Genomic DNA, 26,545 nt, shown 5'->3' with positions numbered 1-26,545 from the left:
TTAGACGTACCTATCAACCAAGAGTAGTTTCTAGACTATTAGCAAAAGGCTTTTGCTTACCTAAAATGTTTTAGAATTGAGTCGACAAACTGTGCTTAATTCTTCAATGGTTTTAGGGTCTTGGAATCATTTTATTCACACCTGCCGGAACAATAAATTCGAATAAAATGCTAATAACTTGTTGAAATTGCATGATTGCTTTAATTTTCAAGTTATTATTCATGATAAATGTTTAGACTTTGCATGCTTCAATGAATGTTTTAATTATTGTTTATAATTAAATATCTTGCACTGCAATAAATCCTTTTAGAAAGGTAACAGTAAATTTCCTCGATTGGTAGTGAATCCAAGAACGATTCACGGAAATGAGAGAAAATGAGCAATTTAAAATGTACGTTTCTTTTAGCGACTTTTATGGTTGTTTTCGAGTATCAAAGTCGAATGGCAAACCGATTGGTGCTTGTGAATTCAAAATACAATGTAGTTTTGAGATCATAAAGCATTGAGTTTAAACACTCAGCTTTACCAATGGTTAACAACCTAATATCTTTGTCCATTTAATTCTCGAATGAGTCTAGTCCCTAGACATTCGAATAGATTGATGCTTAGAGAACTTTAGAAGCTTCTGGTAAGATCATCTAGTTGAAACAGAATATTCAACATAAATAAAATGGTAAGAACCTTGTTGGAGTGACATTGGACATGTCTAACAAAGTATAAAAGTCAACACTAAAGAAATCAATTCTTAAGACTATAAGAAAGGGTACAAGAAATAGGAAAACAAGGAACAAATGAAAGGAATTTACGATTCCGTTTCTACCTATAAGTTTATGTTTAAAGAGAAGTGACCTAGCAATCAAACTTCCTTGGTATCATATACCGCTTGAGGTTCTTACTTCGGTAATAACTCAAACAATGGAAGCTAGGATACACTAATGACCTACAAGTGGGAAATGAAGCATGGCAATGCTACATTAGTTGTAGGGTCATCTAGTTTGTTTTAAGTCCTTTCAAAGGCTGGAACTTAATGGCTATTTTGTTCCATAATCAGCATACCTAAATTTCTGTTTCAAACACAGAAAGACTCACATTCAGAAGAACAAAAACAATGTTTGTTTGTTTATTTGAATGAAATGGTCATTTACGGGTTGAGTCAATATGCTTGATTAAAACAAACAACTCTTTAACAATAAGAACTTTACTAGGTTCAAATCAATCTCTTGATTTGAGTTCCACTAACCTTTAGCATTGTTGCTTAGACCATATCAACAAGTTAACATTCATAAGCTCTATTTTGATGGACTTTTGAAAGTTGATTGATTTCTAGATCAATTCAAGACAAGCTAGTCTTACTTGTTGAAAGTAACAAAAGATATGAACTATTGTTAGAACGCCTAGACAATAGAGTTCAAAGCTAAAGAAAGATTTTATGACTTTATTATTTCACATGGATTTGAGTGAATATAGGTTTATTTACTCAAATGTGATATAAGTTGAATCTGTTTGGCTAGTTCAAAGATTTAGAAGTATAAAATCCACTTGGCAAGAAATCATAAATATCTAGGTTAGATCATGATTACTTGGACCAAATATGATCATCAATGATTGTGTGTTGTAATTTCACAATCTAGGTCCATAAGATATGGCATATCTTAGTTGGAATAATCGAAGTCAATTAGTACTTGATTCGATTAATGATGAATCATAAAGACTTTTCCTATAATTTCTAAAACAAAATGCTCAACTACCACCAAACTAAACCAAATTCGTCAAAGCTATTGAAAAGTAATTTCAGAATAACTTTTCATAAAATATCTAGAGAGTTGCAAAACTCAGTGGGAGCTTAGTGTTTGTCATTCGACAAACTAAGGCCCAAGTATAGACATATGTTTCATTGTGATTTATTCAAATGAGACACAAGGGTATTGTTTCTACCACGAATTTTTGAGAACATAATGTTTGTTTGCTCGAAATAATGTCCTTTTGGAAATTCGTTTCCAAAATGACAAGTGGGAGAAAATAGACCTCGAAAGTTTTCGAGGCGAACAACAAACATAAACGGACATTCCGGAGGCTTTTCGAAGTGCTTCAGAAAACCCGAACTTATTCTTTAAGGACTTTAGAAGTGGCTTTAAAGAATAGACTTCTCTTAGAAGACTTTACAAGTGCTTCAAGGAGAACAGAATATTCAAAGGACTTTCAAGTGTCTGTTGATATTCTATTGTTTGATGTTCTATACCCAAGTAGGCATGGAGTTCAAGTCACTGAAACTATGAGATTCTTCTATTAGATAGTGAAGAAACATGGAGTTCAGGTCACTGAAACTATGCAATTCTTCTATTAGATAGTGAAGAAACCTACAACTTGCAGTCAAACTATTATCATGTAGATTAATGAGTTTGTGACTTGTAAGAAAGCTATGACGAAACCCAGATTCCCTAAAATGGTTAGAGGCCATATATAGACTCAAATGTTTTAAATGGTTAGAGGCCATAAAAACATACTCAATGTTTTGATGACAAAATTGAAATTTTGTTGATTTGCAAGAATAGTTTCACACCTATTGGTTGCAATTTTGTTTTAAGGATAAAAACCATCAAACATGAAATTGTGTTCACACACAAAGCGAGATTAGTTGCTAAAGGTTACAAGCAAATTCATGGTGTGAATTGTGTTGAAACCTCATGCATAATCGTAATGCTCAAGTCTATAATTCAAGCAATGATTGCATATTGGTACATATAGCAATTGGATGACAAAACGTATTCCTCAATCAAATGTTGGAATAAACTATGTACATGGTATGTCATAGGATTTGTGGATCCAAATAAATGCTTGAAAGAGAAAGCTAGCTTATAAAATCTAAGTACAGATTTAAGCAAGCAATTGGGAATTGGAATTATATTTTAATGAAGCTAATAAGTATTTTAGTTTCATAAAATATACATGATTCTTATAAATATATAAGAAGTTTAGTGGGAGTACGTAAAACTTAATTGGTCCTATGTGTATCATACACATATCTCTCTATTGTGAAATAACATTCAAATGCTAATGACTTAGATTTGAAATTATTCATCAATAATGGACCATGGCGAAACTTAGTACATACTGGGTATTAAGATCTATTTACAAAGATCTTATAATATTGTTTTGGATTAAGTAATGGCATTTACTAAATCAAACACGAAAGACACCATTGGAGACATTCGACCCATATGAATAAATCTAAGTAATGAATGTTTGAACTATGTATAAGCATTTACTAAGTTAAACATCAAAGGATCTAAGTGAGATCCTTAACCTATATTATATGTCAAAGAATTTAGTTGGATTCAGTATCTACTGAAACTGAATGAGCTAAAGTTACATGAATAGAATTCAATTAGGAATTATTCTGCAAAAGAATTTATCATGTATGATATAATATGAGGATCGCCAAAAATGTATCGTGTGACTTTGGGCATGACGAACATACACCAATCTCTATTGATCTAAGTAAAGATCAACTAGATGAGATCAAGAAAAACTTATGGTACTTGAAAAGGTACATAAGATTAGTTCTTGACTCAAGGAAATAAAGATATGCTAAACTTTAATGCTACACGCATAAACACTGGAAAAGGATCAAGCAAGATCCCTTTGGAGTTAACCATTGACAAGGACGAGCTATAGAGCATCGTGTTTTGAAATGGCAACATGGATTGGAGACCATGAGTTGTTGCGTGGGAAATTAAATATTAATTTCTATGTTCTAAGATACAACTGGAAAGTCTTCCACATATCTGTGAACTGCTTGGATAAGTAAATCCAAACAAAGCATCACTAGCAACCTAAACAGTTGAAGTAAAAGTACTTATTGCCTAAGAAGCAATAAAACAGGGTTGTTTGTTTATGTTAAAGAGTTCTTCACTGAACTTGGGTAGATCATATGTCTTCTGACTTGATGGTTCTTCATTGCAAGATGCGTAGAACTACTCTTGTAGCTAGAAGGAATAGATCACAAAATAAACACACTCAAAAGATCTTATCATCATATCTCGAAGAACATTCGATGAAAAGATATTAAGATTGGCAAAACATGATAACTAAACCTATGCAACAAGTGAGAAACAACACTCACATTGTGGCACTGGAAATCAAGCATAGCTTTGAATTCCATGAACTGTTTTAAGGATGGGTTTGAGGCCCATGGTTGTAAAACATTGGGGTTGAACATTTATCATATATGAAATGAATTTTCATATTCCATTTAATCTTGGTTTAGTATTAAATGATGAGTCCCTTCAAATTTGACGATATATTCAAGATAGACTGTCAGGACCAGTCCTGTGACTAAGAAATGTCTATCAAGTGAACTTGAATGTCAAAGGTTGAAAATGGTCCCTAGTCGGAGTTTTCTATAAAATTGGACGCATAGAAAACGTTAGACGATTAGAATGCAAGATGACTAGTAGTTCTGTTTCTTGAACTATGTGGACATGGCAATGTCATAATCATTTGCATAGATACTTACTTTGTGAAGACTAGTATCGGACAAGACCTATGAAACTTTACTGTAAGAGATGAAAATCTGTCATAAGTAAATTTCATTAAAATTATTAGACACTAAATCCTCAATACCTGAGTGATTTGAGATTACTTGTTTGAGAACTGGTTGCTTTGACGTTGACCAACCGTCGCACCGTAAAAGGAGGCTATAAAGGCAACGCTCAGGTAATCACCTATCAAACGAAGTCTAATCTCAAGATCGCAAGATTGGGATTGTCCTCCCATAAATCGGGATGAGATGCTTAAAAAGTTGAACAAGGCCACTCGGAGAGCTAGAAACTGTGAAATGCATGGCCGTGCTCGGATGAATCATAGGCTATGATTATCTGTTTATTTGATCAGTTGAACTCTGAAACCGAGAAACACCTCTGGACATAATAAGGATGACAACTCTTACCTTATGTTCAAGAGCAAGCATCGAGCGACAAAGGAATTAGGAAATGCACACTTGTCCCTAAGGACAAGTGGGAGACTGAAGGAAATAATGCCCTTGGTCCAAGTATGCATTCAATGTTAAGTCTAATAAATGCGGTTCAGTATTAATTAACAAGTTAATAATTCAGTGAGATCAAGTGAGCTGAATGCCTAGCTAGAGGCCGCTTCAGTTCAAGTGGAATTAATGATATTAATCCACAGCTTACTCTTGACTGAACCCGTAGGGTCACACAAATAGTACGTAAACGGATCAAGTATTTAATGGCATTAAATACTCCATCTATGGATATTTGGAATCGACGGATCTTGGTTTTAGTGGGAGCTGAGATCGTCACAGGCAAGAAATGAATACTCCGGAAACGATGATATTGCCGGAAACGGAAATATGGATCGTATCGGAAATATAAATATTATCCAAGTCGTAGATGTTGCCGGAAACGGAAACATGGTACATATCGGAAATATTACCGGAAACGGAAATATTATCTGAATCGGAAATATTATCGGAATCGGAAAATAATTCCGGAAACGGAAATATTAAATATTTGTTCGAAACGGAAATTAATTCCGGAATCGGAAATGTTAAATATTGTTCGTATCGGAAATGAATTCCGGAATCGGAAAATTAATCGGAAGCGCGTCGTACGAATTAGCATCGGACGAGCTTGCTAGACGAAGGCCCAGCACGAAGCCAGGCCCACGTCCAGCAAGGGAAACGCGCGCCACAACACGCTAGCCCAAGGCTGCGCCAGGCCCACCGCAAGGCAGGCCCAGCGCGCGCCCAAGGCTGCGGCAGTCGTGGGCTGCGATGCTCGGGCTATGCGCGCGCGCGCATGGCGTTCCTCGTGGGCTGCTGTGCGTGCGTGGGTGTTTGTGTTCACATAGGAAACCTAAAACGTACAGGATTCGTTTAATGATTAAATTCCTAATTCTATTTGATAAATTAATTAAATAAGAGTTTCATTAGGATTCTAATTTAATTAATTCGTATCCTAATAGGATTCCAATTCTCTTTCCATACCCCTATAAATATGTGGCCTGGGTTCACAATTTATAAGAAGTTTTCAAGTATTAAAAGTGAGTTTTTGAGAGAAAAATTCAGACACATTCCTTGCCTAAAAGTGCCGAAAATTATTAGTACCTTAAGGGCGATTTAGTTGGTCAATCTTAAGGCGGATCCGGACGTGTTGTGGACTATCTACGGAGGGACGACACTTGGAGTCCTAATTGTATGTATACAGTAACTCCAAAAGAAAGTCTTTCCCAATTGCCAATGCAAACACCTAAAAATCAACCAAGCATATGTATGGAAATGTCAACAAACAATTACTTAATAGTTTTAGAATCTCGACAAGTAATACGGGTGCAGCTGGCTATGACTTTGTGCTGATGGTTGTGTAGGTGCAACAGATTGTTGTTGTGCAGCGGGGTGAGAACGTTGTTGGGCGATTTGACTAGGCAAGGCTAGAGCTAATTGGGTGCTAGGAGTATCTGATATATCATCATTCTTTGACTCGGATGCAGAACCAGTAGATCTTTCATCTTGAGCTCCAGAAGAGGTTTCTTTCTGTGCAAGCTGAAGCTTGGCAAGTTCTTTTTGAGTTTCAGCTAATTCTTGCTTGTCCCTAAGAATCTGAACAGATCTGTGGACCTACAATTAGATGAAGAGAAAAGGATTTATTGCATGGGATTTCAGGAGAAGAAGAAAAAAGATAGAATATCCTTGGGCCTTGAAAACTTAAAGGCATTGAATTAACATACTTTTAGCAGTAAATCTACTAACATTCTCAACGGCAAGTAAAAGCATCTAGCAACATGATACTCTGTCCACCAATCTATAAAAAGAGAAAGAAACAAGTCGGCTAAAGAAACAAAGAAAAATCCTTTTTTGAAGTGTGTTTTTATTAAGCAACACGATACTGATTCTCCCTCCACCCCAGATGATTGATCTATCATTCATCGATCAAACCCGATGATAACAAAGCTCGCCAGCAGTAAGGCCAGTAACATAACCGTTCAAACACTCGTCAACAGTTTAAAAGCTGCCTTTTATCTAGTAGAGTCTATTAAAGGGAAATACAATAGTTTTCAGATAACCCCTGTCAAAATTTATACTATGGTATTCCTACTAAGTAACCAATACCAAATCCCTTCAAAAGCACAAATTTTCTTACATGTTAATAATCAATACATTTCAACAACTACAGCTCATCAAATTAGTCCAGTCCCTTTATGCTCAGATTTATCTAATTCTCCAACGAATTCTCGAAGAACAACAAAATAAAAATAACACCGAATATAACAATCTCTTTTTATAAACGCAAAACCCTAGAATTGACCAAATGAGCAAAATTTCATATTCCAGGCAGTTACTGCTTGTACCAAAATTGGCTCATTTGCCCAAATGAGCAAAATTACATATTCCAGGCAGTTATGGCTTGTGCCAAAGTTTGCTCATTTGACCAAATGAGTAAAATTTAATATTCCACGCAGTTACTGCTTGTGCCAAAATTTGCTCATTTGACCAAATGAGCAAAATAATTTCTTCCACACAGTTTCTGATTTTGTCCATATTTGCTCATTTGAGCAAATGAGCAAATAATTTCGAAAAAATCAGTTCAGCTTCTGTTCAATCTTGCTCTTTTTCAAAAATTAGCATAAATGAGCAAAATTGATTCACACCCTAAATAGTTGTAACAACTTTGCTCATTTTCTCAATTGGTTCACACCCTAAACAGTTGCAACAATTTTGCTCATTTGCTCAATTGATTATCAGTTGCACTCTCTTTTTTGTTTCTTCAAAAACCGTACAGTAGGGACTTTAAACCCCCCCTAAAACTCAACATGAATAATTAAAAATATATGCAATTTACATACCTAATTTTCGCAATTTTCATTCGAAATTACTAATCAACTCTATTCACTATAAATTAATTATTGTTTCATTAATTTTAATATTTTCGTAATTAAAAACAGGGGTTTACTCTCCCTTTCGATTTCTCATGAACAACCAAAGACACAATCAAAATTTATGCAAAATTCATTCAAAATTAACGCAATTTTCAATCAAAAATATCAATCAATTCAATTTCACAATCAATTTGTAATTTGTTCAATAATTTCAAAAGTTTAGTTTTAAAATTAAAGCTAATTAATTTCAACTAAAAATTAAAAAAAGTACCTTCCATTATGGACGAATTTCTTTTAGGAGAAGCAGAAATTGAATAGCTTAGCAAGAAGGATGATAAAATCGAGTTGGAAGAATTAATTCTTGGTTTCAGCCATGGAAGAATTCTTGGAAGAAGAAAGAGAGGATTCTATTTTTTTAGGGGTTTTGTTTTCGTGATCTGTTGGTTATGTATTTTGGTGGTTGATTTCGCGATTTAATAAGGGCCGTTAGATCTGATTCATGTGTGCGGTTCTGATGGCTTCTCATTCTTCCCATTTTAAGGTCCTTCTCATTGGAGGGGGACCATATATATATATATATATATATATATATATATATATATATATATATATATATATATATATATTGTTTAGGCATAATGCTTGAAAACTAGAGAAACTGTAGTAATTACAAAGGTGTTGCAACGTATTCAATAATTTTGCACTTACTGTTTCGGATATGAATGATACTGTAACACCCCGACAATTCTCTCTTTTCTAAAATAATCTTTTAATATAAAACGTAGAGAATTATCAAGGCATTATCGCCCGTATGAAAACGTAACGGCTTATTCAGAATTTTGCAGCGGAAAACATAAAACTAACTTTAGGTTTATAAATAATCGATTACAGATTTAGTCCCCAAAAAATCAACCAACGAAAATAAGGAAATATAAATAGTACGACGAGTTTAAAGTCCCAATTAACAAACCCAAGTTAACTTAGCAAATCAAAACTAAATACAAGCTCTCTATTCCCGATCCCAATGATGCAACATCTTCAAACCTGCAGATGGACAATGCTTATTGATCCTTAGAGACTGCTCACCAAAGATTGGGTCATCACAGGATCAATAAGGCATAGCCATGATCAACATGCACAAGCAAAAGCACGTAATCAGCAAAGCTGAGTACTACATACTAAATCAATGATAATCCTAACATGATACTATTAAACGATCAATCCTAACATGACACTAATGAACATAAATAAGGGCAGACAAATCATGATAATCTGAAGATCATACTTGACTAGACTAGGCTAGACTGGACTAGACTTTTATAACAATAATATTATTTTAATTGAAATAGGCAATGGACCGAGTTTTCTAGCTAGACGAGGTACGGGCGCGACTCCGTAACCTCAGTGACCTGCGATATCGAGGAACGTTTGACTGAAAATAGGACGCGGTGATCAATCCGGTCCGAATGAAAGGCCATGGGCTACCACCATGAACCCCAACTCCTGTTTGTCCGTCACTTTAGACGTGCACAGTCTAAAGCTATTGCTACTCAGTTTCACTTTACATGATTTACAAATTGACACCCTGTTATGACTCAACAATCACATAAGGCATGCAACTCACATTTATTTATAACTGTTTTTATCTTGGAATTGAGTAAGTGATCACAAAGGCATCTAACAAGACTCATTCCAATTAACTCCAATCTTTTCTTTAATACTAATCAACCCCTGAATATGGGTATAAGGTTTCAACTTACTAAATGAGGTCCTCCGCCCTCATAAAGTAGTGAAAAGCTAAAAAGGGAACAACAATTAACTGATCTGAATTATATACTAAACAATCTAGTGTTCCCAATCAAACATGTTTGCATCAATCTTCCATACTAACATGTTATAATCCTCAAAATGCAATAAAGGTTTAATATGTTCATCCAACAGTGTCAAACATGCAGTTTCAACCCGACTAAGTTCATCAACAACATTAACATAACCAGGTTCATCAATAATACACATGGTTTCAACAATTAGCACACATTCCAAGCACACAGGTATGTACGTACCTTGTGTAAACAAACTGCAAGACCACTTTAATAATTCAAAAGTCGCCTACAAAGAATTCTCCGCCTAAAAACAACCAACAAGGATTCCCAATCAACTTCTAATCGTTCACAGCTATAATAACACATTCTAACTACATCCTAAACATATTTAGGACATTCCCTAACATTAAAACTTGAACATTTGATTTCCTAGCATCATAATTATTGAATCAATGATTGAAATTCGTTGAAAACTCTTTGCAAACATCGTACTTTAAATTTTCAGCAATGTGAACTCATTTAAAAACTTCACCAAGGCCAATTTACGTTCTTAGAACATCGAAACAATAAATTTAATAAACCACAATCGTCCTACCATGATTTACAACCATTAAAACCTTAAAATTCATACTTTAATAATTAAAACCATTATTTCAATCAAATCGCATAATCCGAATATTAATAATTTAATTATATAAAACATAAAATCTGAAATTTATAGTTAAACCATAAAACTATAATTTAATCCAATAAAACATTAATTAAATTTGTAAACATAATTGAAAATCTAACTTAAATATTATTAACAAACTGAAAATAAATTAGTTTATAATATATAATCTGAATTCTAAATATAAATTATCAAAACTAATAATTTAAATTATGAAAACCTTAATTAAATTATTAAAACATAAATATTACATTAATTAAATAAAAGGGTAAAGAATTAACCAAAAAAAAGAGAGGAGAGGGAAGCTGCTGGCCGGCAGGCAGGGCGGCGCGGCAACAGTGGGCGGCGACGCTGGTCGGAGGAGTACGGCGGAGGGTGTCAGCGTCCGCGCGATGGTTGTTGGTGGTGCTGTGCAAGAAAACAATTAAGGAGGGCAACGAAAGGGGAGAACGAAGCAAGAGGTGAGAGGAAGGAGGTGCTTTACCGGCGGCGAACAATCGTTATGGGCGCGGCTGGTGGCGCGGTGGTGGTTGCTGCGAACGAAACTGCGAGCGAGGAGAAGGGATGAAACAACAGAGAAAGAAATAAGGGAGAAGGAGAAGAGGAGGAGGTCGAAACCTTACCAGTGGCGTGATGGTGGTCCGACGGCGAGGGAGGCTGCAGCAACGAAAGTGAAGGCGGGGGAGAGGAACGGCGGCGTGAGGGATAGCAGCAAGGAGGAGCGGCGGTGGCTGAAGCAGAGAGTCTTGTGCGTTTTCACGTGAATGGTGAAGCAATTTGAGAGTTTTCTTTTGTTTCTCTTTTTATTTTTGTTTCACGTGAAGTTGAATAGGAGAAAGGGTTATGGGTTTATTTGGGGTTATTTATTTTGGGCTTTGTTATTTGGGCTAGGATTATAATTGAGTTTATGTGTTTGAATCAAAAACTGATTAGGATTGTTTTCCAAATTCAAATGTATTTTCGCAATTCAAATTCTTTACAACATGAAATTCTAAAATCATTTTGATTGCATAAATCGTTAAAATATTTAGTATGTAATTAAATAAAATAAATATATGTTAATTATATATTTATTACTAAAATTCGTAAATTCTATTTAAATATAAATAACTATACGTTAAAATATATTAATAAAATTTATAAATTTGCGGGGGATTACAATCTACCCCTCTTAAAAGAAGTTTCGTCCCGAAACTTGGCACGAAAATTCACATATCTTTCCAACTTTTCAACTTATTCTTACTGGAGGAGTACTTTGTGCCACTCTTGTGCACTCTTTTGCCAACTAAAAGTTACTTGTAATATTCACGAACATATTTCCTTACGCGGAGAATCTATTTACTTTGCACCAACATGTATAAGTTGCTAAAAATAAGCATAAAATGCATAAAAATACCATAAAAATAGGTAAAAAGCGCGAATTTCTATCGCATTCTACCCCCTTAAAGAAAACGAGTTACGCCCTCGTAACTCACCCCAGGGAATGACTTTGGATATTTCTACTTCAACGAATCATGCCCCCAAAGCTATATTTCCACTAAAATCATAGCAAGTGGGATTTCTACACTTCTTTCCACACAATGCCTCAACAGGTGACATCGTAATGCTTGCATGGTAACTATTGATGCACGAAAATTCAATCGAACCTGGGTGGCTTTCCCAATTACCCTTAGAGTCAATAACACAGGTTTTCAACATAAATTCCGTTAGTAATCTCAATCTGTCTATTGGTTGCAGGGCGGAAAGAAATATTCATTTTCAATGTTGTCCCCAAGATTCAACTGGACCTTATTGCCAAATTTCAGACTTTTGTTCTCGGTAAGGATCTTATATGTTGCCCTATAAGGGTAATGTCTCCAAATATTCGTAGATAACACCATAACAGCTAACTCTAGGTCATGGGTTTGGTAATTAGCCTTATAAGGTTTCAATTGACGCGACAACAGCTAAATCTAGAAAGTTTCCTCACATTTCTCACTTCACTTGAATTTCGATTCCTTTTTCAACAAGTTGGTCATTGGTTTTGCTTTCTTCCAAAAGTCTTTCACAACCTCCTATAATGGTCATCTAGGCCTATAAAACTTCAAGTATCGGACACGTTCTTTGGAGTAGGTCACTCACTCACAGCTTGAATCTTAGCATGATCTACAGAAACTCCTTCTGTTCAACTTTTCCTTGATACCGAACCTCATTACACTTTTCATGGGTGTATAACTTTTGGGCTTAACTCTTAGCTCTTGCACCAATTCATGTATTTCTTTTCATCTTTTCCAGCCAACAATGATTTCCAACGATCCTGGACCACTCAAATCTTCTCTTAAATTTATTCCCTTACGTAACATAGTTCTCAATCAATTTAGTCCTTCACTTTTCTGTCGGTGTCACTTATACACATATGACTTCAAGATTTGTATACTTCATTTAATAAAACTAGATTCTTCCTAAGCGTCTCCAAGTAATCCTCAAGTGTTTGTCATGCTCTTTCTCATTCCTTGCATAAATGGGGATATCATTAATAACATCATAACGAACTTAATTCGGAATTCGTAGAAAATCTCATTCATCAAATCCATAATTAATGCAGGTGCATTGGTTAACCCAAAAGACGTTACTCTAAAACCCATAATGACAATGACGAATCCTAATGAGGTCTTAGACCCTTATCAGCTATTCCCAATTGGTGGTACTTCAAACGCAAATCAGTCTTCGAGAACACACTCGCCCAATTCAATTGATCCAATATGTCATCTATCCTAGGCAAGGGATACTTGTTATTGATGGTGTTTAGCTCCCTAAAATCGATGCATAATTCCATACTCTTATCTTTCTCCTTAACAAACAACACAGGAGCTCCCCACGGTGATGCACTAGGCCTAATATATTCCTTGACCAAACAACTCTTACAACTGTGTCCTAATTAGCTCATTTCAGGAGGTGTCATGCTATAAGGTTCCTTGGATATAGGTGTCGTTTCAGGATTTAATTCTATAATGAACTCAAAGGCTCTAGCAGGTGACATACTCGCAATTTCACTCGGAAACACATCAATGAATCCATTCACAAAGGTAACATCCTCGATTTTCACTCCAACTTCTTTACTAACCTCTAACACACTATCGAAAAATAGTTCACACTTCTTGTTCATCAAGTCCTCACTTGCATTACAGAAATAACTAAAGGTTTTTGGACTTCTCAAAACATCTATACGAGGTCAATCTTCCAATATGGTTCCTTAATTTTACTTTCTGAATTTCACAGTACGTCTATCTTAGCGTTGTACAAACTTAGCCAATCCCATCCTAAGGTTTATGAATTCTTGTGCCTTTTGTTTTCTCATAAAAAGAGGATAAAACTTTTTCCTTAAGACGGTAACAAATGAATCCCAATTGAATCTCTCAACAACGCTAAGTCTAACCCCATTTTCTCTCCACTGTAAATCGGCTTCATCTTTCAAATACATGACAACTTGACCCACTCTCATATTCTCAAGACAATTCAAATCCCCAAACAATTTCTCAAACTCTCCAATCTGGTTTTCTAAAAAGGTGGGGTCATCTTTTCCGCCAAGAGGCGAATAGCAACAACTAAGTCATTATTGTTGGCCATTCTAGAACGCGGCCTGCAATTAGTATACTCTACTTTAGGTTTGAAACATCACCTATACGTTATCCCATACAATTTAATACTTGAATTGACCATAAAGTTCGCCTCAACCAACAATGTTCACATTAATACACATCATTTATGAAGGCACGACAATCGTTTATGAAGGTGCAACGATCGTCTACAAGGTGCAATAATCATTGAAAAATAATCATCTTCGATAATTCACGAAAGACATTCACACACTGCACATAGGGCATAACCTTTTGAATCATATTGGTCATGAGGGTCTAGATTGGCCCTCACTTTCTTTATGTACTCAAATCATTTAATATTATTGTGGCAATTAAATTGATCCACAATTCACACTGAGTATGCAACCAATGGAAAATTAATCCATGACGTGTTACCTAAAGGTTGGGGTATTATGGAATCCTCAAAATAGAATAAAGAACAATTCCTTGAAAACTTTAACTTTTATTGCTAACTCCATAAATATTTATTACATCCTTCAAAATAATAAAGAACATTTCAAACTTCAATAAACTTTAACTTTAAACTATTGTAGCTTCGCTACTTATTCTCTAAAACATAAAAGAGTTAAATTAACTATTTATGACTTCAAAATATTTGGGGCCTCTTGCCTATCCATTGCTCCTGAAACTTGCGAAGTGAAATTTAGATCTCAAGATTATCGAACTCTTCTTCAGGGTCTTCATCGGGGTCTTCCTCAGGGTTTGCATCTTCACCCATGTCTTCATCTTGATTAGGCTCACTTGCCATCTCCTGTTCACTTTCGAGCTCTGCATCCGAATCACTAGAGATCTCAATGGTTGGCTCATGAGCCGCTGGGTTAGGATACTCTGCCTCAACACCTACATTCTCATTCTCCACAGCTACATCATTTTCCTCTAGGTCATTATTTACACTAATTCCCATAGGTTCTTCTGTAACTGAATTTCCAACATGACTCCCTACGATTTTACCGTCTCTAAACCCACTTTCTGCCGCTTCAATAATGGTGGTCAGAATTTCTGAATCATATTTCCATCTACCATCCCAAGTTCCATACTTAGTCAAGTTTGGAGTCCCATTATCAGAATGCATGTCTTTAAACTTTTCCTTGAGTTCTAGGTATGGAAATTTGTTAGGTAAGCAATTAATGATTGTGGCTGCTATGATATCCTTTCTCATTAAGATAGGTTGCCCTTGAACTTTAGCATAATATTCACATCCAAACACAATTTTCTTCACGTAAATATCAGGGGTTTCTATATCAAGTTTCTCGAAGGATCCTATGTTAGTATACTTGGAAAGAAACATTTTATTCCTGGAATAAACAATTCAAAGTCTCACTAACGATTTTCCAGCCAAATCATAAACAAAGTTCAATAATGCAATAAGTTTGGTGGAAGCAAACAATTCTTTATGCACATTTAAATGTAACATTAAACAATTAGCATACGCACGTACATAACAATCAATTTCTTATGCTAGCATTGACTAGCTGCTAATGCACATATAATTCTATCTTATATGCCTTTCTTATACTACCCATCTCTCATAAACTAAAGCATTGAAATAGTTTAAATAACAAATTAAAGGGACGATAATATAATAAAATTATAACATAGAATAAAAATATAAAATAAATAAAGTAAAATAAATTAAGGAAATGCGTAGCGAATAAATTCGAAAATAAAGTTATTAATTCGAAGAAGATTTATATATATATATATATTTTTTTTTTTAAATAACGAATTCTAACTCTTGAAACAATTTAAAAAAAATTGAACTTCTAAAAAAAAAATTGTACTCCTTTTTTTTTGAATAATAATTAATAAGAAAAAGAATAAAAATTTCGAAAGTCAATTTAATTCGAATAAATAATTTGATTTCGAACTTAAATAAGAAATATTATATACTTTCAAACAAGGTAAAAGGAGATCTTCCCCCAAAAAAAGTACCAATTTTTGAACACTATAATACGTAGAATCTCGATTTTTAAGAAATTTATTTTAAATAACTAGATAGTTAGGCGCCTAAAAATTTATTAAAGTAAAACCTTAGCTTCTAGATACCACTTTGTAACACCCCGACAATTCTCTCTTTTCTAAAATAATCTTTTAATATAAAACGTAGAGAATTATCAAGGCATTATCGCCCGTATGAAAACGTAACGGCTTATTCAGAATTTTGCAGCGGAAAACATAAAACTAACTTTAGGTTTATAAATAATCGATTACAGATTTAGTCCCCAAAAAATCAACCAACGAAAATAAGGAAATATAAATAGTACGACGAGTTTAAAGTCCCAATTAACAAACCCAAGTTAACTTAGCAAATCAAAACTAAATACAAGCTCTCTATTCCCGATCCCAATGATGCAACATCTTCAAACCTGCAGATGGACAATGCTTATTGATCCTTAGAGACTGCTCACCAAAGATTGGGTCATCACAGGATCAATAAGGCATAGCCATGATCAACATGCACAAGCAAAAGCACGTAATCAGCAAAGCTGAGTACTACATACTAAATCAATGATAATCCTAACATGATACTATTAAACGATCAATCCTAACATGACACTAATGAACATAAATAAGGGCAGACAAATCATGATAATCTGAAGATCATACTTGACTAGACTAGGCTAGACTGGACTAGACTTTTATAACAATAATATTATTTTAATTGAAATAGGCAATGGACCGAGTTTTCTAGCTAGACGAGGTACGGGCGCGACTCCGTAACCTCAGTGACCTGCGATATCGAGGAACGTTTGACTGAAAATAGGACGCGGTGATCAATCCGGTCCGAATGAAAGGCCATGGGCTACCACCATGAACCCCAACTCCTGTTTGTCCGTCACTTTAGACGTGCACAGTCTAAAGCTATTGCTACTCAGTTTCACTTTACATGATTTACAAATTGACACCCTGTTATGACTCAACAATCACATAAGGCATGCAACTCACATTTATTTATAACTGTTTTTATCTTGGAATTGAGTAAGTGATCACAAAGGCATCTAACAAGACTCATTCCAATTAACTCCAATCTTTTCTTTAATACTAATCAACCCCTGAATATGGGTATAAGGTTTCAACTTACTAAATGAGGTCCTCCGCCCTCATAAAGTAGTGAAAAGCTAAAAAGGGAACAACAATTAACTGATCTGAATTATATACTAAACAATCTAGTGTTCCCAATCAAACATGTTTGCATCAATCTTCCATACTAACATGTTATAATCCTCAAAATGCAATAAAGGTTTAATATGTTCATCCAACAGTGTCAAACATGCAGTTTCAACCCGACTAAGTTCATCAACAACATTAACATAACCAGGTTCATCAATAATACACATGGTTTCAACAATTAGCACACATTCCAAGCACACAGGTATGTACGTACCTTGTGTAAACAAACTGCAAGACCACTTTAATAATTCAAAAGTCGCCTACAAAGAATTCTCCGCCTAAAAACAACCAACAAGGATTCCCAATCAACTTCTAATCGTTCACAGCTATAATAACACATTCTAACTACATCCTAAACATATTTAGGACATTCCCTAACATTAAAACTTGAACATTTGATTTCCTAGCATCATAATTATTGAATCAATGATTGAAATTCGTTGAAAACTCTTTGCAAACATCGTACTTTAAATTTTCAGCAATGTGAACTCATTTAAAAACTTCACCAAGGCCAATTTACGTTCTTAGAACATCGAAACAATAAATTTAATAAACCACAATCGTCCTACCATGATTTACAACCATTAAAACCTTAAAATTCATACTTTAATAATTAAAACCATTATTTCAATCAAATCGCATAATCCGAATATTAATAATTTAATTATATAAAACATAAAATCTGAAATTTATAGTTAAACCATAAAACTATAATTTAATCCAATAAAACATTAATTAAATTTGTAAACATAATTGAAAATCTAACTTAAATATTATTAACAAACTGAAAATAAATTAGTTTATAATATATAATCTGAATTCTAAATATAAATTATCAAAACTAATAATTTAAATTATGAAAACCTTAATTAAATTATTAAAACATAAATATTACATTAATTAAATAAAAGGGTAAAGAATTAACCAAAAAAAAGAGAGGAGAGGGAAACTGCTGGCCGGCAGGCAGGGCGGCGCGGCAACAGTGGGCGGCGACGCTGGTCGGAGGAGTACGGCGGAGGGTGTCAGCGTCCGCGCGATGGTTGTTGGTGGTGCTGTGCAAGAAAACAATTAAGGAGGGCAACGAAAGGGGAGAACGAAGCAAGAGGTGAGAGGAAGGAGGTGCTTTACCGGCGGCGAACAATCGTTATGGGCGCGGCTGGTGGCGCGGTGGTGGTTGCTGCGAACGAAACTGCGAGCGAGGAGAAGGGATGAAACAACAGAGAAAGAAATAAGGGAGAAGGAGAAGAGGAGGAGGTCGAAACCTTACCAGTGGCGTGATGGTGGTCCGACGGCGAGGGAGGCTGCAGCAACGAAAGTGAAGGCGGGGGAGAGGAACGGCGGCGTGAGGGATAGCAGCAAGGAGGAGCGGCGGTGGCTGAAGCAGAGAGTCTTGTGCGTTTTCACGTGAATGGTGAAGCAATTTGAGAGTTTTCTTTTGTTTCTCTTTTTATTTTTGTTTCACGTGAAGTTGAATAGGAGAAAGGGTTATGGGTTTATTTGGGGTTATTTATTTTGGGCTTTGTTATTTGGGCTAGGATTATAATTGAGTTTATGTGTTTGAATCAAAAACTGATTAGGATTGTTTTCCAAATTCAAATGTATTTTCGCAATTCAAATTCTTTACAACATGAAATTCTAAAATCATTTTGATTGCATAAATCGTTAAAATATTTAGTATGTAATTAAATAAAATAAATATATGTTAATTATATATTTATTACTAAAATTCGTAAATTCTATTTAAATATAAATAACTATACGTTAAAATATATTAATAAAATTTATAAATTTGCGGGGGATTACAGATACTTTCTTCGTGAGATAGATGAATGGGAGTTTTGTGACGAGGACAGTTATCATTGGATGGTATTCGTATACCATACACTTTGGAGGACGTATACCATTTCAAACTAGAGGGAAGAAATTGAAGAGGGGAGAGAGAGAAAAACTGCTCAAGCTTGAAGTTTGAAGAGAGACAAAACGAAAAAAAACTTGAAGAACAGTGAGAGTGACGAATCTTGAAGAAGGTTGACGGAAACCTTAAAGGTAATTTTTCATTTTCCCCATTAAAATCGAGCAAAATTATGCCCAATTTATAAAATTCTAATTATAGGGTTCATGATTTACACTAGGGTTCAAATTGATTCGATTATTGATGCGACTATTGATGGAAATCTACAAAACCTTATTGTTGTGAGATCTTTTGATGATGCTGACATGCCACCCTTTCCACGGAGGTATCAGGTATGTGTTGGCACGATCTTCTTACAACCTGCAAAATAAGAATATTCTCGTAGGAACATTCCCTTCAATGTCTAAGTAAGTATTTAATAGAGAGAGAAGGTGTTGTCGAGAGAAGGTAGAGCATAATAGTTTAAAGTAGGTGATAATGAATTCATTGCCTTTTTTCCTTGGGATTTGGGCTATTTAATTATAAGGCTTGGGTCTTGGGATTTGTTCCCAAAAATCCTAGTTTACCTGGTTGATTCCACTGGGAGATGAGGACATGTGTCCTTAACATGATTTAGATGGAAGGCTTAGGAGGTGCCTCTTGTTGGGCTTTTCCCTAGTTGGGCCTCTCATGGTGTTGCTTGGCTCAGACAGAAAGACTTGCCACCCGAGCAGTGTTACTACCACGTGTCATTCTTTGATTAACTAAGGGTAAGTAAGAACTTTGTGCCACATTAGAAGGTGCCACATGTCGCGTTATGATTGGTCCAAGGTGGATAAGTCCTTTTTGCCACATCATTTGTCCCTCGAGTAGGATGCTTGTTACCGTTGGGCATTTTTCTTGACTTTTGCTTGATTTCATGAGCACCACGTGTTGACACTTGCCATGCTTTAGATTTTCTTTATAAATCGGGGCAAAGGTTCATATTACTCTTTCATTTTCTTTTAATAACTTCTGTGAGCTAGAGAGATTTTTGAGAGGTTTCCTCTGTTCTTGCCAAAGATCAACTTGTTCTTCGCGTGTTCTTGTTCATTGCTCAGTCTTTACATCACATTCCTGAGAGCCGAAGTTCTTAGTAGTATTATTTTATTTTATTTTCTAAAAAAAAAAGGTCTGAGCGGTTCCAGTTCCTCACTCCTTTCCTCCCACATTCCTTCATTCTCCAACAAGCTAAATAGCTCCATTAACGTTAGCTTTTCAATCATTATCTAAATTGGAAAAATTGTAATTGATTTATTAGTAGTGTAGTATAAACCTTTTTATTCTCAACCTCCAATCCTAGAAATTTTGGATTCAATCAATTGCTTCAGAATTTAAGCTCAGTTTCATAATCGTAAAATTCATTATTAAAAATAATGTAGACGAAGTTCAACAACTCCCCTTCAAATAACATAGAATTATATTATTCAACGAACTAAACAAAAATGAAACTTCAGAAATAAAACATCGGCTCGATTGTTCATCGAAATAAAGTTACAATTAGAGGAGTCCACCACATCATCAGAGTGGTCAGAGGAGGAGATATAAAAGAACGACATCGTATTAATCGGAGATTGAGGGTTAGGATGGTTTTTCCGATGGTTGATACGAAGTGAAGACGACGGTAAATTGTAGAAGCCGAGTGCCGATCGTAAATAGTTAAAGTTGGTTGGGTCTCGGTCGCATAAAATTCCGGTGATGGCGGCGGTTTGTAATTCGGAAAGTGCAGAGTGTTGGTATGGCTATATGGGCCTTATGGAAGCCATTGTGAAGTCACTAAAGATTATATTAGCTTGCTGCTTCAGCTTAGAAAGATAATAGCATTTAAGAACTGTTACACCATTTCAGTTTCTTGATGGTTCTATTTTTTTTTTTTGGAAGTAAGAAATGTAACCATGATTAACTAAAGGTTAATTATTTAACAGCAAAAATGATTATAAAGGTCATGGTGTAGAAAAAATGGGAATAAAAGGATACCAATGCTATCAAGTTTTTTTTCTTGTTACCATTGGAAAAAGGGCCTTTTAACCAAATTGGTAAAAAAAGTGGACGTTAAGCGACAAATTGGTAAATTTAAATTACAACGGCGACAAATAAGTCACAATATCAGTCGAAAGTGAGAAAACATAACCGCGTGACTCTCACGCTCCTAATATTACTTTTTTCGTTTATTTTTTCATTTTCCTCCTATTTTATGATTAATACTGTTCCGGTGTTGTAAAGATGGAAACAATGGGCTTCGAAGGAAGGCCCTTTTGTATGTGTTGAAGATCTTGCTTGTTTGAATGAGTAGAGTCCGAATTCACCTGCACAAGAGCAAAGTCACTAGCCTCGGGGGTGTTTCCGAGGAAAGCCCCTCCGATGCCTAAGTAAGAACGATGCTCGGATTCTAGAGAGAAGTTCTCTAGAAGAGTAGTCTTAAGGCGATAAATTGGACGTACCTTGAGGTGTGAGCCTTGGCGGCCTATTTATAGTGTTTGCATAATAAATGCCCATAGGTCATTTATTGCTATTGGGCCTTGGGCCTTAATGGATGGCTGAATAGCCACTGGTAGGTTCGATGTTGTTGTTTAGAGCCATTGGGCTTTGGACTTAGTGGCCCAATTGAGAGTCAATTGGGAGCCCAAACAACATGCCCCCCAGACCCGGTCCATTTAGAATTAAATGGGTGGGTTTCCAGCTGTCAGAAGTCCGAAAGTTCCCTCTCTTTTTTGAAAAGGGATGATTTGCATTGATGACAAGTGTTGGGAGTTGTATTGTGTCGTGGAGATCGTGGGTTGAGGAAGTTGATGCGCCCCTTTTCTTTTCTATAAATACGGGGTGCATTGCTCTTTTCGAACTTTTTACTCCTTCTTTCAAACCCATTCTCTCTTTAAATTCCGGCGATCGCAGTGCAATTTGTTTCTTCAGATCTACGAAATTCGGCCAACTTTAGACTTCGGGAACTTGTGTTGTTCGTTTTATCGGCGAATTCCGCTTCGGAAAAAGGTAATTTGTTTCTGAATTCTCCTTTTTTTCTTCGTTTTTCCTTCTCCCCCTCAATCTCAACCCTAGACCGAGAATTCGCGGCCATGGCAAAGAATAGGGGCAAGAGCAAGTTCGTCGTTGGCTCCTCTAGTGAGAGGGAGAACGTGCCTTCGGGAAGGTTACCGAAAACTTCGAGGGGTCGGCCTTCGGAGAGGCCAGTGGAGAGGCGTTCGACTGGTTGGGATGCTTCAAAAGATGATGTTGTTGGCGGGTCTAGCGTGTCTGAACGCGCAACTTCTGGTAAGAAAGCTGGCTCTTCGGGTGTGCGCCGCTCTTACCCTGAGTTTCCAGTTCATTGGACTGAAGCTGATCCGCAGGGCAAGTATGCCCCGATTCTGCATGAGACCACTAAGATCGATGGTCCCTTGGAAAAATCGGTCAGTGGTGACTGGTTGGTGGAGGCGAAGCTGGGGCATTACCATCGGAGGGCCGAAGAGTTATACGGAATCCAGCACGCCTTGGGGTACTGGTGCGAGCTTCCCGACCAGGAGCGTCCTCGGGTGACTCATCCGCCGAGGGGGTTCATCTCTGTGTATACTCATCATTTGGAGAACGGTCTCCGCTTTCCTTTGGATCCCTTCGTTTCCGAGCTCCTGGTGTCGTACAACATCAGTTTGGCCCAGCTTACCCCCAAATCTATGAGGCACATCATCGGATTTAGATGGGTGTGCGATTTTATTAACTTTCCATGTTCTGTTGCCGTGTTTCGGGATCTGCACGATCTGTCTTTCAACCACGCTTCCAAGGGGGATGGGTATGGTTGGTGGACCATCATCAATAAAAGATCCCGAAGGAAGGGGGAGCCGAACTACATTACGGCCTACCCTTACCTCAGCTCTGATCATAATTGGAAGACGGAGTGGTTGTTCGTTCGTGTGCCGACAGATCCGAAGCATCCACATTTTTACCGCCCTCCGAAGTGGTTTGTGACTCCTGATCCTGATATGCGAAGCGTGGCTGCTCCGGATCGGAACCATCACCACTACGTGGATCTCCTCCAGTGGTTTTTGGCTCGGGAGGACAACTACAAACTGCCGTCCAACTGGCTCCCGAACCTCAACTACATCTTGCGGGAGGACATTCTTGCTGTTGCCGGTCTCAGCAGGATTTTTGACAGGGGTAGGTGTCTTTCGGCTGGGACCGTGCTTTAGTAAGTTTGTCCTCCTCCTTTTTGTCTCGTTTTATTGACTTTGTTTTGTGCTTTGTTTCTGCAGAGTACGGCTTTAGCTGCGTTGATCCTGTGGTCTTGGGTATTTCTTTGGATCTGAAGACCATTCACGACTCGGCCCCTGATTACAAGTTCGGGAAGGAGAATCCTCGTAATCCTCGCTTGAAGGATTACGTGCTGTCTCCGTCGGGTGTCGCTCGGATATCTGAAGTTCGAGCTGATCCGTGGGATTCTGCCTCTTCTCCCGAAGCTGTTCCAGTGAAAGTCGTGCTCCCTGATTTGAGGACAACCTCGGATCCGGTGAGTGTTTCTATATCTCGAAGTCTTTTGTTTGTCTTTCTTTCTGGTTGGCCGTCGGCTAACGTCTTGGTCCTGGACCATCTTTTTAGGGTCCTGGGACTGACGCTGTGCCGCGTGCCGTTCCTTCGGTTTCATCTCCGGCTCGGATAGATATCTCTTTATCTAGGAACCGGGTATTTCGCGATTTTTCTTTATTCCTTCCTTTGTCTTCTTTTACATTTATTGACCCTTGGTTTCCTCTGTTTAGGATCAGCGCAAAAGGAAGGGCAGCACTCTTTTGAGGCCTTCTGCGCATCCGAAGAAGGCGAAAGCTTCTCAGTCTTCGGAGAAGGTATTTGTTCTGACTTAGAGCTTTTTGTGGTCCGTTCTCTCTTTTTCTGAAACTGACCTTTGAGCGTTTGCCCTGTAGGAAGCGGTTTCGGAAGTCATGCCTCCTCCCAAAAATCTCCTTCACTTCATGCCCTTGCCAGGGCAGAAGTTGAAGAGTGTGGTGGTTGCGGAACTGCCTCCCGTGGACCAACCGTTGGCTGAGGAAGATACCATCCCCTCTCCGCTGAAGCCGTCTGCTGCTTTAGGGATCGAGATCCAGGATATAACCAAGGTGATGGAGGCAATTGAAGCCGACCTTGTTCCTGGTTCGGATGTCCCTATTGTGGCCGAGCAGAAGGAAGAATCTGCTGACGTTTCTCTCGAAAGGGAGAAAAGTCCAGATAAGGAGATGGTGGATCTCACCGAAGCTCACATAGAGGTTCCCGAAGCTGAGAAGGAGGTCCCTTCTGCTGAGGAGGAGCAACCCGAGCAGGGTCTGACGAGGAAGAGGCGCCACTCGACCTTGGGCTCTACTTCGACCTCGGCCCTGGATAGACTGATCCACGCTGACCCTTGCTCGGATGTTCCGCTGAAACGGATCCCCGAGGAGGTAAGGGAGGCGATGGCTCGCTATGCTAGAGCTCCGGTTTTGGGGGAGAACCCCATGGCTCACGTGGGATCTTTGGTGGGTCCCGAAGCTGCACGGGAGAATCTTCTTCGGGCCAACCCGCAGTGGAGGGTTCCTGGAGCTGAGGAGAGGAACCCAGCTATGATGGCCCAATATTATCTGAATGAGGTAAGTGTTGGAAATTTTGTTTTGAGTTCCGTTTTTGGTTTGTTGTTTTCTTCTTTCCTCATCTTTTCTCGTCTTTTCTTCTTTCCCAGGCTGTTTTCTGGTCCTCGTTCGCTTCCGAGTGTAGCTCGGTTGAGGAGAGGCAACTGAGGAGGTATCAGGAGGCTTATGCTCGTGATATCCCTGTCTTGGACCAGAAGGCTGGGCAGCTCATGGCCGAGATGGTGGAGATCAAGCAACTGTACCTTCAGTACAGTCGTGAGGCTAGGGAAGCGGCGGAACAGATCGGGGCCGAAGTTGGGAAGCTCACTTTCCAGGTTGAAGAGGATGCTGAAAAGATAGCTTCCTTCGACAGGGAGAGGAGAGAAATGGCTGCCAAGTTTGCGAGCGAACTTGAAGAAAAAGACAGTCTTCTCAAGGAGATGACGTCTAAATTTGAGGCGGCCATTAAGCAGAGCCAGGAAGCGGAGGCGAGGCTTCAGCAGTTTATCAAGCACCGGGAGATTGTTCAGAATCAAGCTGACAAGGTGCCCGTTCTCCAGCTGAAGATCCGAGAGAAGGATGCTGCCATTCGGAAGTTGGAGCAAGAGAGAGTTGACCTCTACACTGCTGATCAGTGTAGGGAGCAATACTGGAATGGCATCCTGGGTGCTCGGCGGATGTTCGCGAAGCATATGCCTCATTTCCCTTGGAATGAGAAGGTTCCGCTCTGGATGAGGGCCCAGGATCACTTGGTGGAGTGCCAGGCCGATCGAGACGAAGCTGAAGCTGAACGCCAAGCTGCTCTTGCAGAGGCTCGGGCCCAGAAGGCGGCTTCCGAAGGTGATACTACTGCTGGGGGTTCTTCGAAGGATGCTCCTCTGGGGGATGCTCCTGAGACTCCCAAGAGTTAGGGATTCGGGCAGTCGTCTTCTTCAGAGTCGGTCGGTTCCAGTTGAGGACTTCCGAACATGTGCTTGCCTTTTCCCCTTTTGCCTCGGCGCTGCGTTGTACTCATTTCTTTTTGTTTTCTTTAGTACTTCGGTAGGCCGGTATTGTCTGTTGATGGCTGCCGATTTTAACTGTTTCATTTTGTTTTCAATTTTTGAGGTTTCCAATGTATTTGTACTCCCCCCAAATATTGAATAAAAAATGAATGTTTGTTACTTGGCTGCTTCTTTTCAACTTGTTCTTTCGCAATTTTAGGTCTTTAAATCCGTAGATTTCTCGAGCTCCTCTTTCTGTAGACTTGCTAAAAACCTTTTGATCTTGCGAGCTCTTTAAATCCGTAGATCTGTTAAGAGACTTTTTAACTTTTGCGAGTTCTTCAAATCCGTAGATCTGCTAAGAGACTCTTTGATTTTGTGAGTTCTTCAAATCCGTAGATCTGCTAAGAGACTCTTTAGTTTTGCGAGTTCTTCAAATCCGTAGATCTGCTAAGAAACTCTTTAGTTTTGCGAGTTCTTCAAATCCGTAGATCTGCTAAGAGACTCTTTAGTTTCCAGACTCTTCAAATCCGTCGATCTGCTCAGAGGTTTGGATTGTTCTTCCGATCTCTTGTGGTTCGGAAACCTGGGCAAGAGATCGCTAGTCTGCCTCTTAGTTATGCCTTCGGCGATCCGTGGATCTGAGCCGGAGTTTTATAACTTGATTCGAGCGACTGTTTGTTGCGAACAAATTTTATTAGGGTACCGCGAATCCGAGGATTCTGGACGATTCCCTGAAGTGTATGATTTGGTCATTTCTTGCATTTTATCAAGGAATGGGCAAAGTCAATCCTGTTTTTAGTCTCGGATTGATCAGATCCGAGGCTGCATGTATATATAATGGGACAATAAATA

General features: G+C 37.8%; 1 protein-coding gene and 2 long non-coding RNA genes across 3 annotated transcripts; 1 reads left to right on the top strand and 2 right to left on the bottom strand.

The window, feature by feature from the left end:
* Positions 1-8,648: 8,648 nt before the first annotated feature.
* LOC130470404 (uncharacterized) lies at positions 8,649-11,156 on the bottom strand. The gene is made up of 5 exons (XR_008930655.1): positions 11,013-11,156; positions 10,874-10,934; positions 10,671-10,797; positions 9,960-10,023; positions 8,649-8,974 (listed from the first exon to the last, which is right to left on the bottom strand). It is a non-coding gene; the product is annotated as an uncharacterized lncRNA (long non-coding RNA).
* Positions 11,157-18,142: 6,986 nt separating this feature from the next.
* LOC130470405 (uncharacterized) lies at positions 18,143-18,609 on the bottom strand. Its single transcript, XR_008930656.1, has 3 exons — positions 18,466-18,609; positions 18,327-18,387; positions 18,143-18,250 (listed from the first exon to the last, which is right to left on the bottom strand). It is a non-coding gene; the product is annotated as an uncharacterized lncRNA (long non-coding RNA).
* Positions 18,610-23,477: 4,868 nt separating this feature from the next.
* LOC130470403 (uncharacterized) lies at positions 23,478-25,694 on the top strand. Its single transcript, XM_056840498.1, has 2 exons — positions 23,478-24,728; positions 24,818-25,694. The coding sequence occupies exons 1-2, from the start codon at positions 24,051-24,053 to the stop codon at positions 25,616-25,618; spliced, it is 1,479 nt and encodes a 492-aa protein (XP_056696476.1). The 5' UTR covers positions 23,478-24,050; the 3' UTR covers positions 25,619-25,694.
* Positions 25,695-26,545: the final 851 nt, after the last annotated feature.

Source organism: Spinacia oleracea, chromosome 3 (genome assembly GCF_020520425.1).
Source record: "Spinacia oleracea cultivar Varoflay chromosome 3, BTI_SOV_V1, whole genome shotgun sequence".
Classification (NCBI taxonomy): Eukaryota; Viridiplantae; Streptophyta; class Magnoliopsida; order Caryophyllales; family Amaranthaceae; genus Spinacia; species Spinacia oleracea.
Note: the sequence above shows the minus strand (reverse complement) of the source record. Positions and strands in the feature narration are given on the sequence as shown.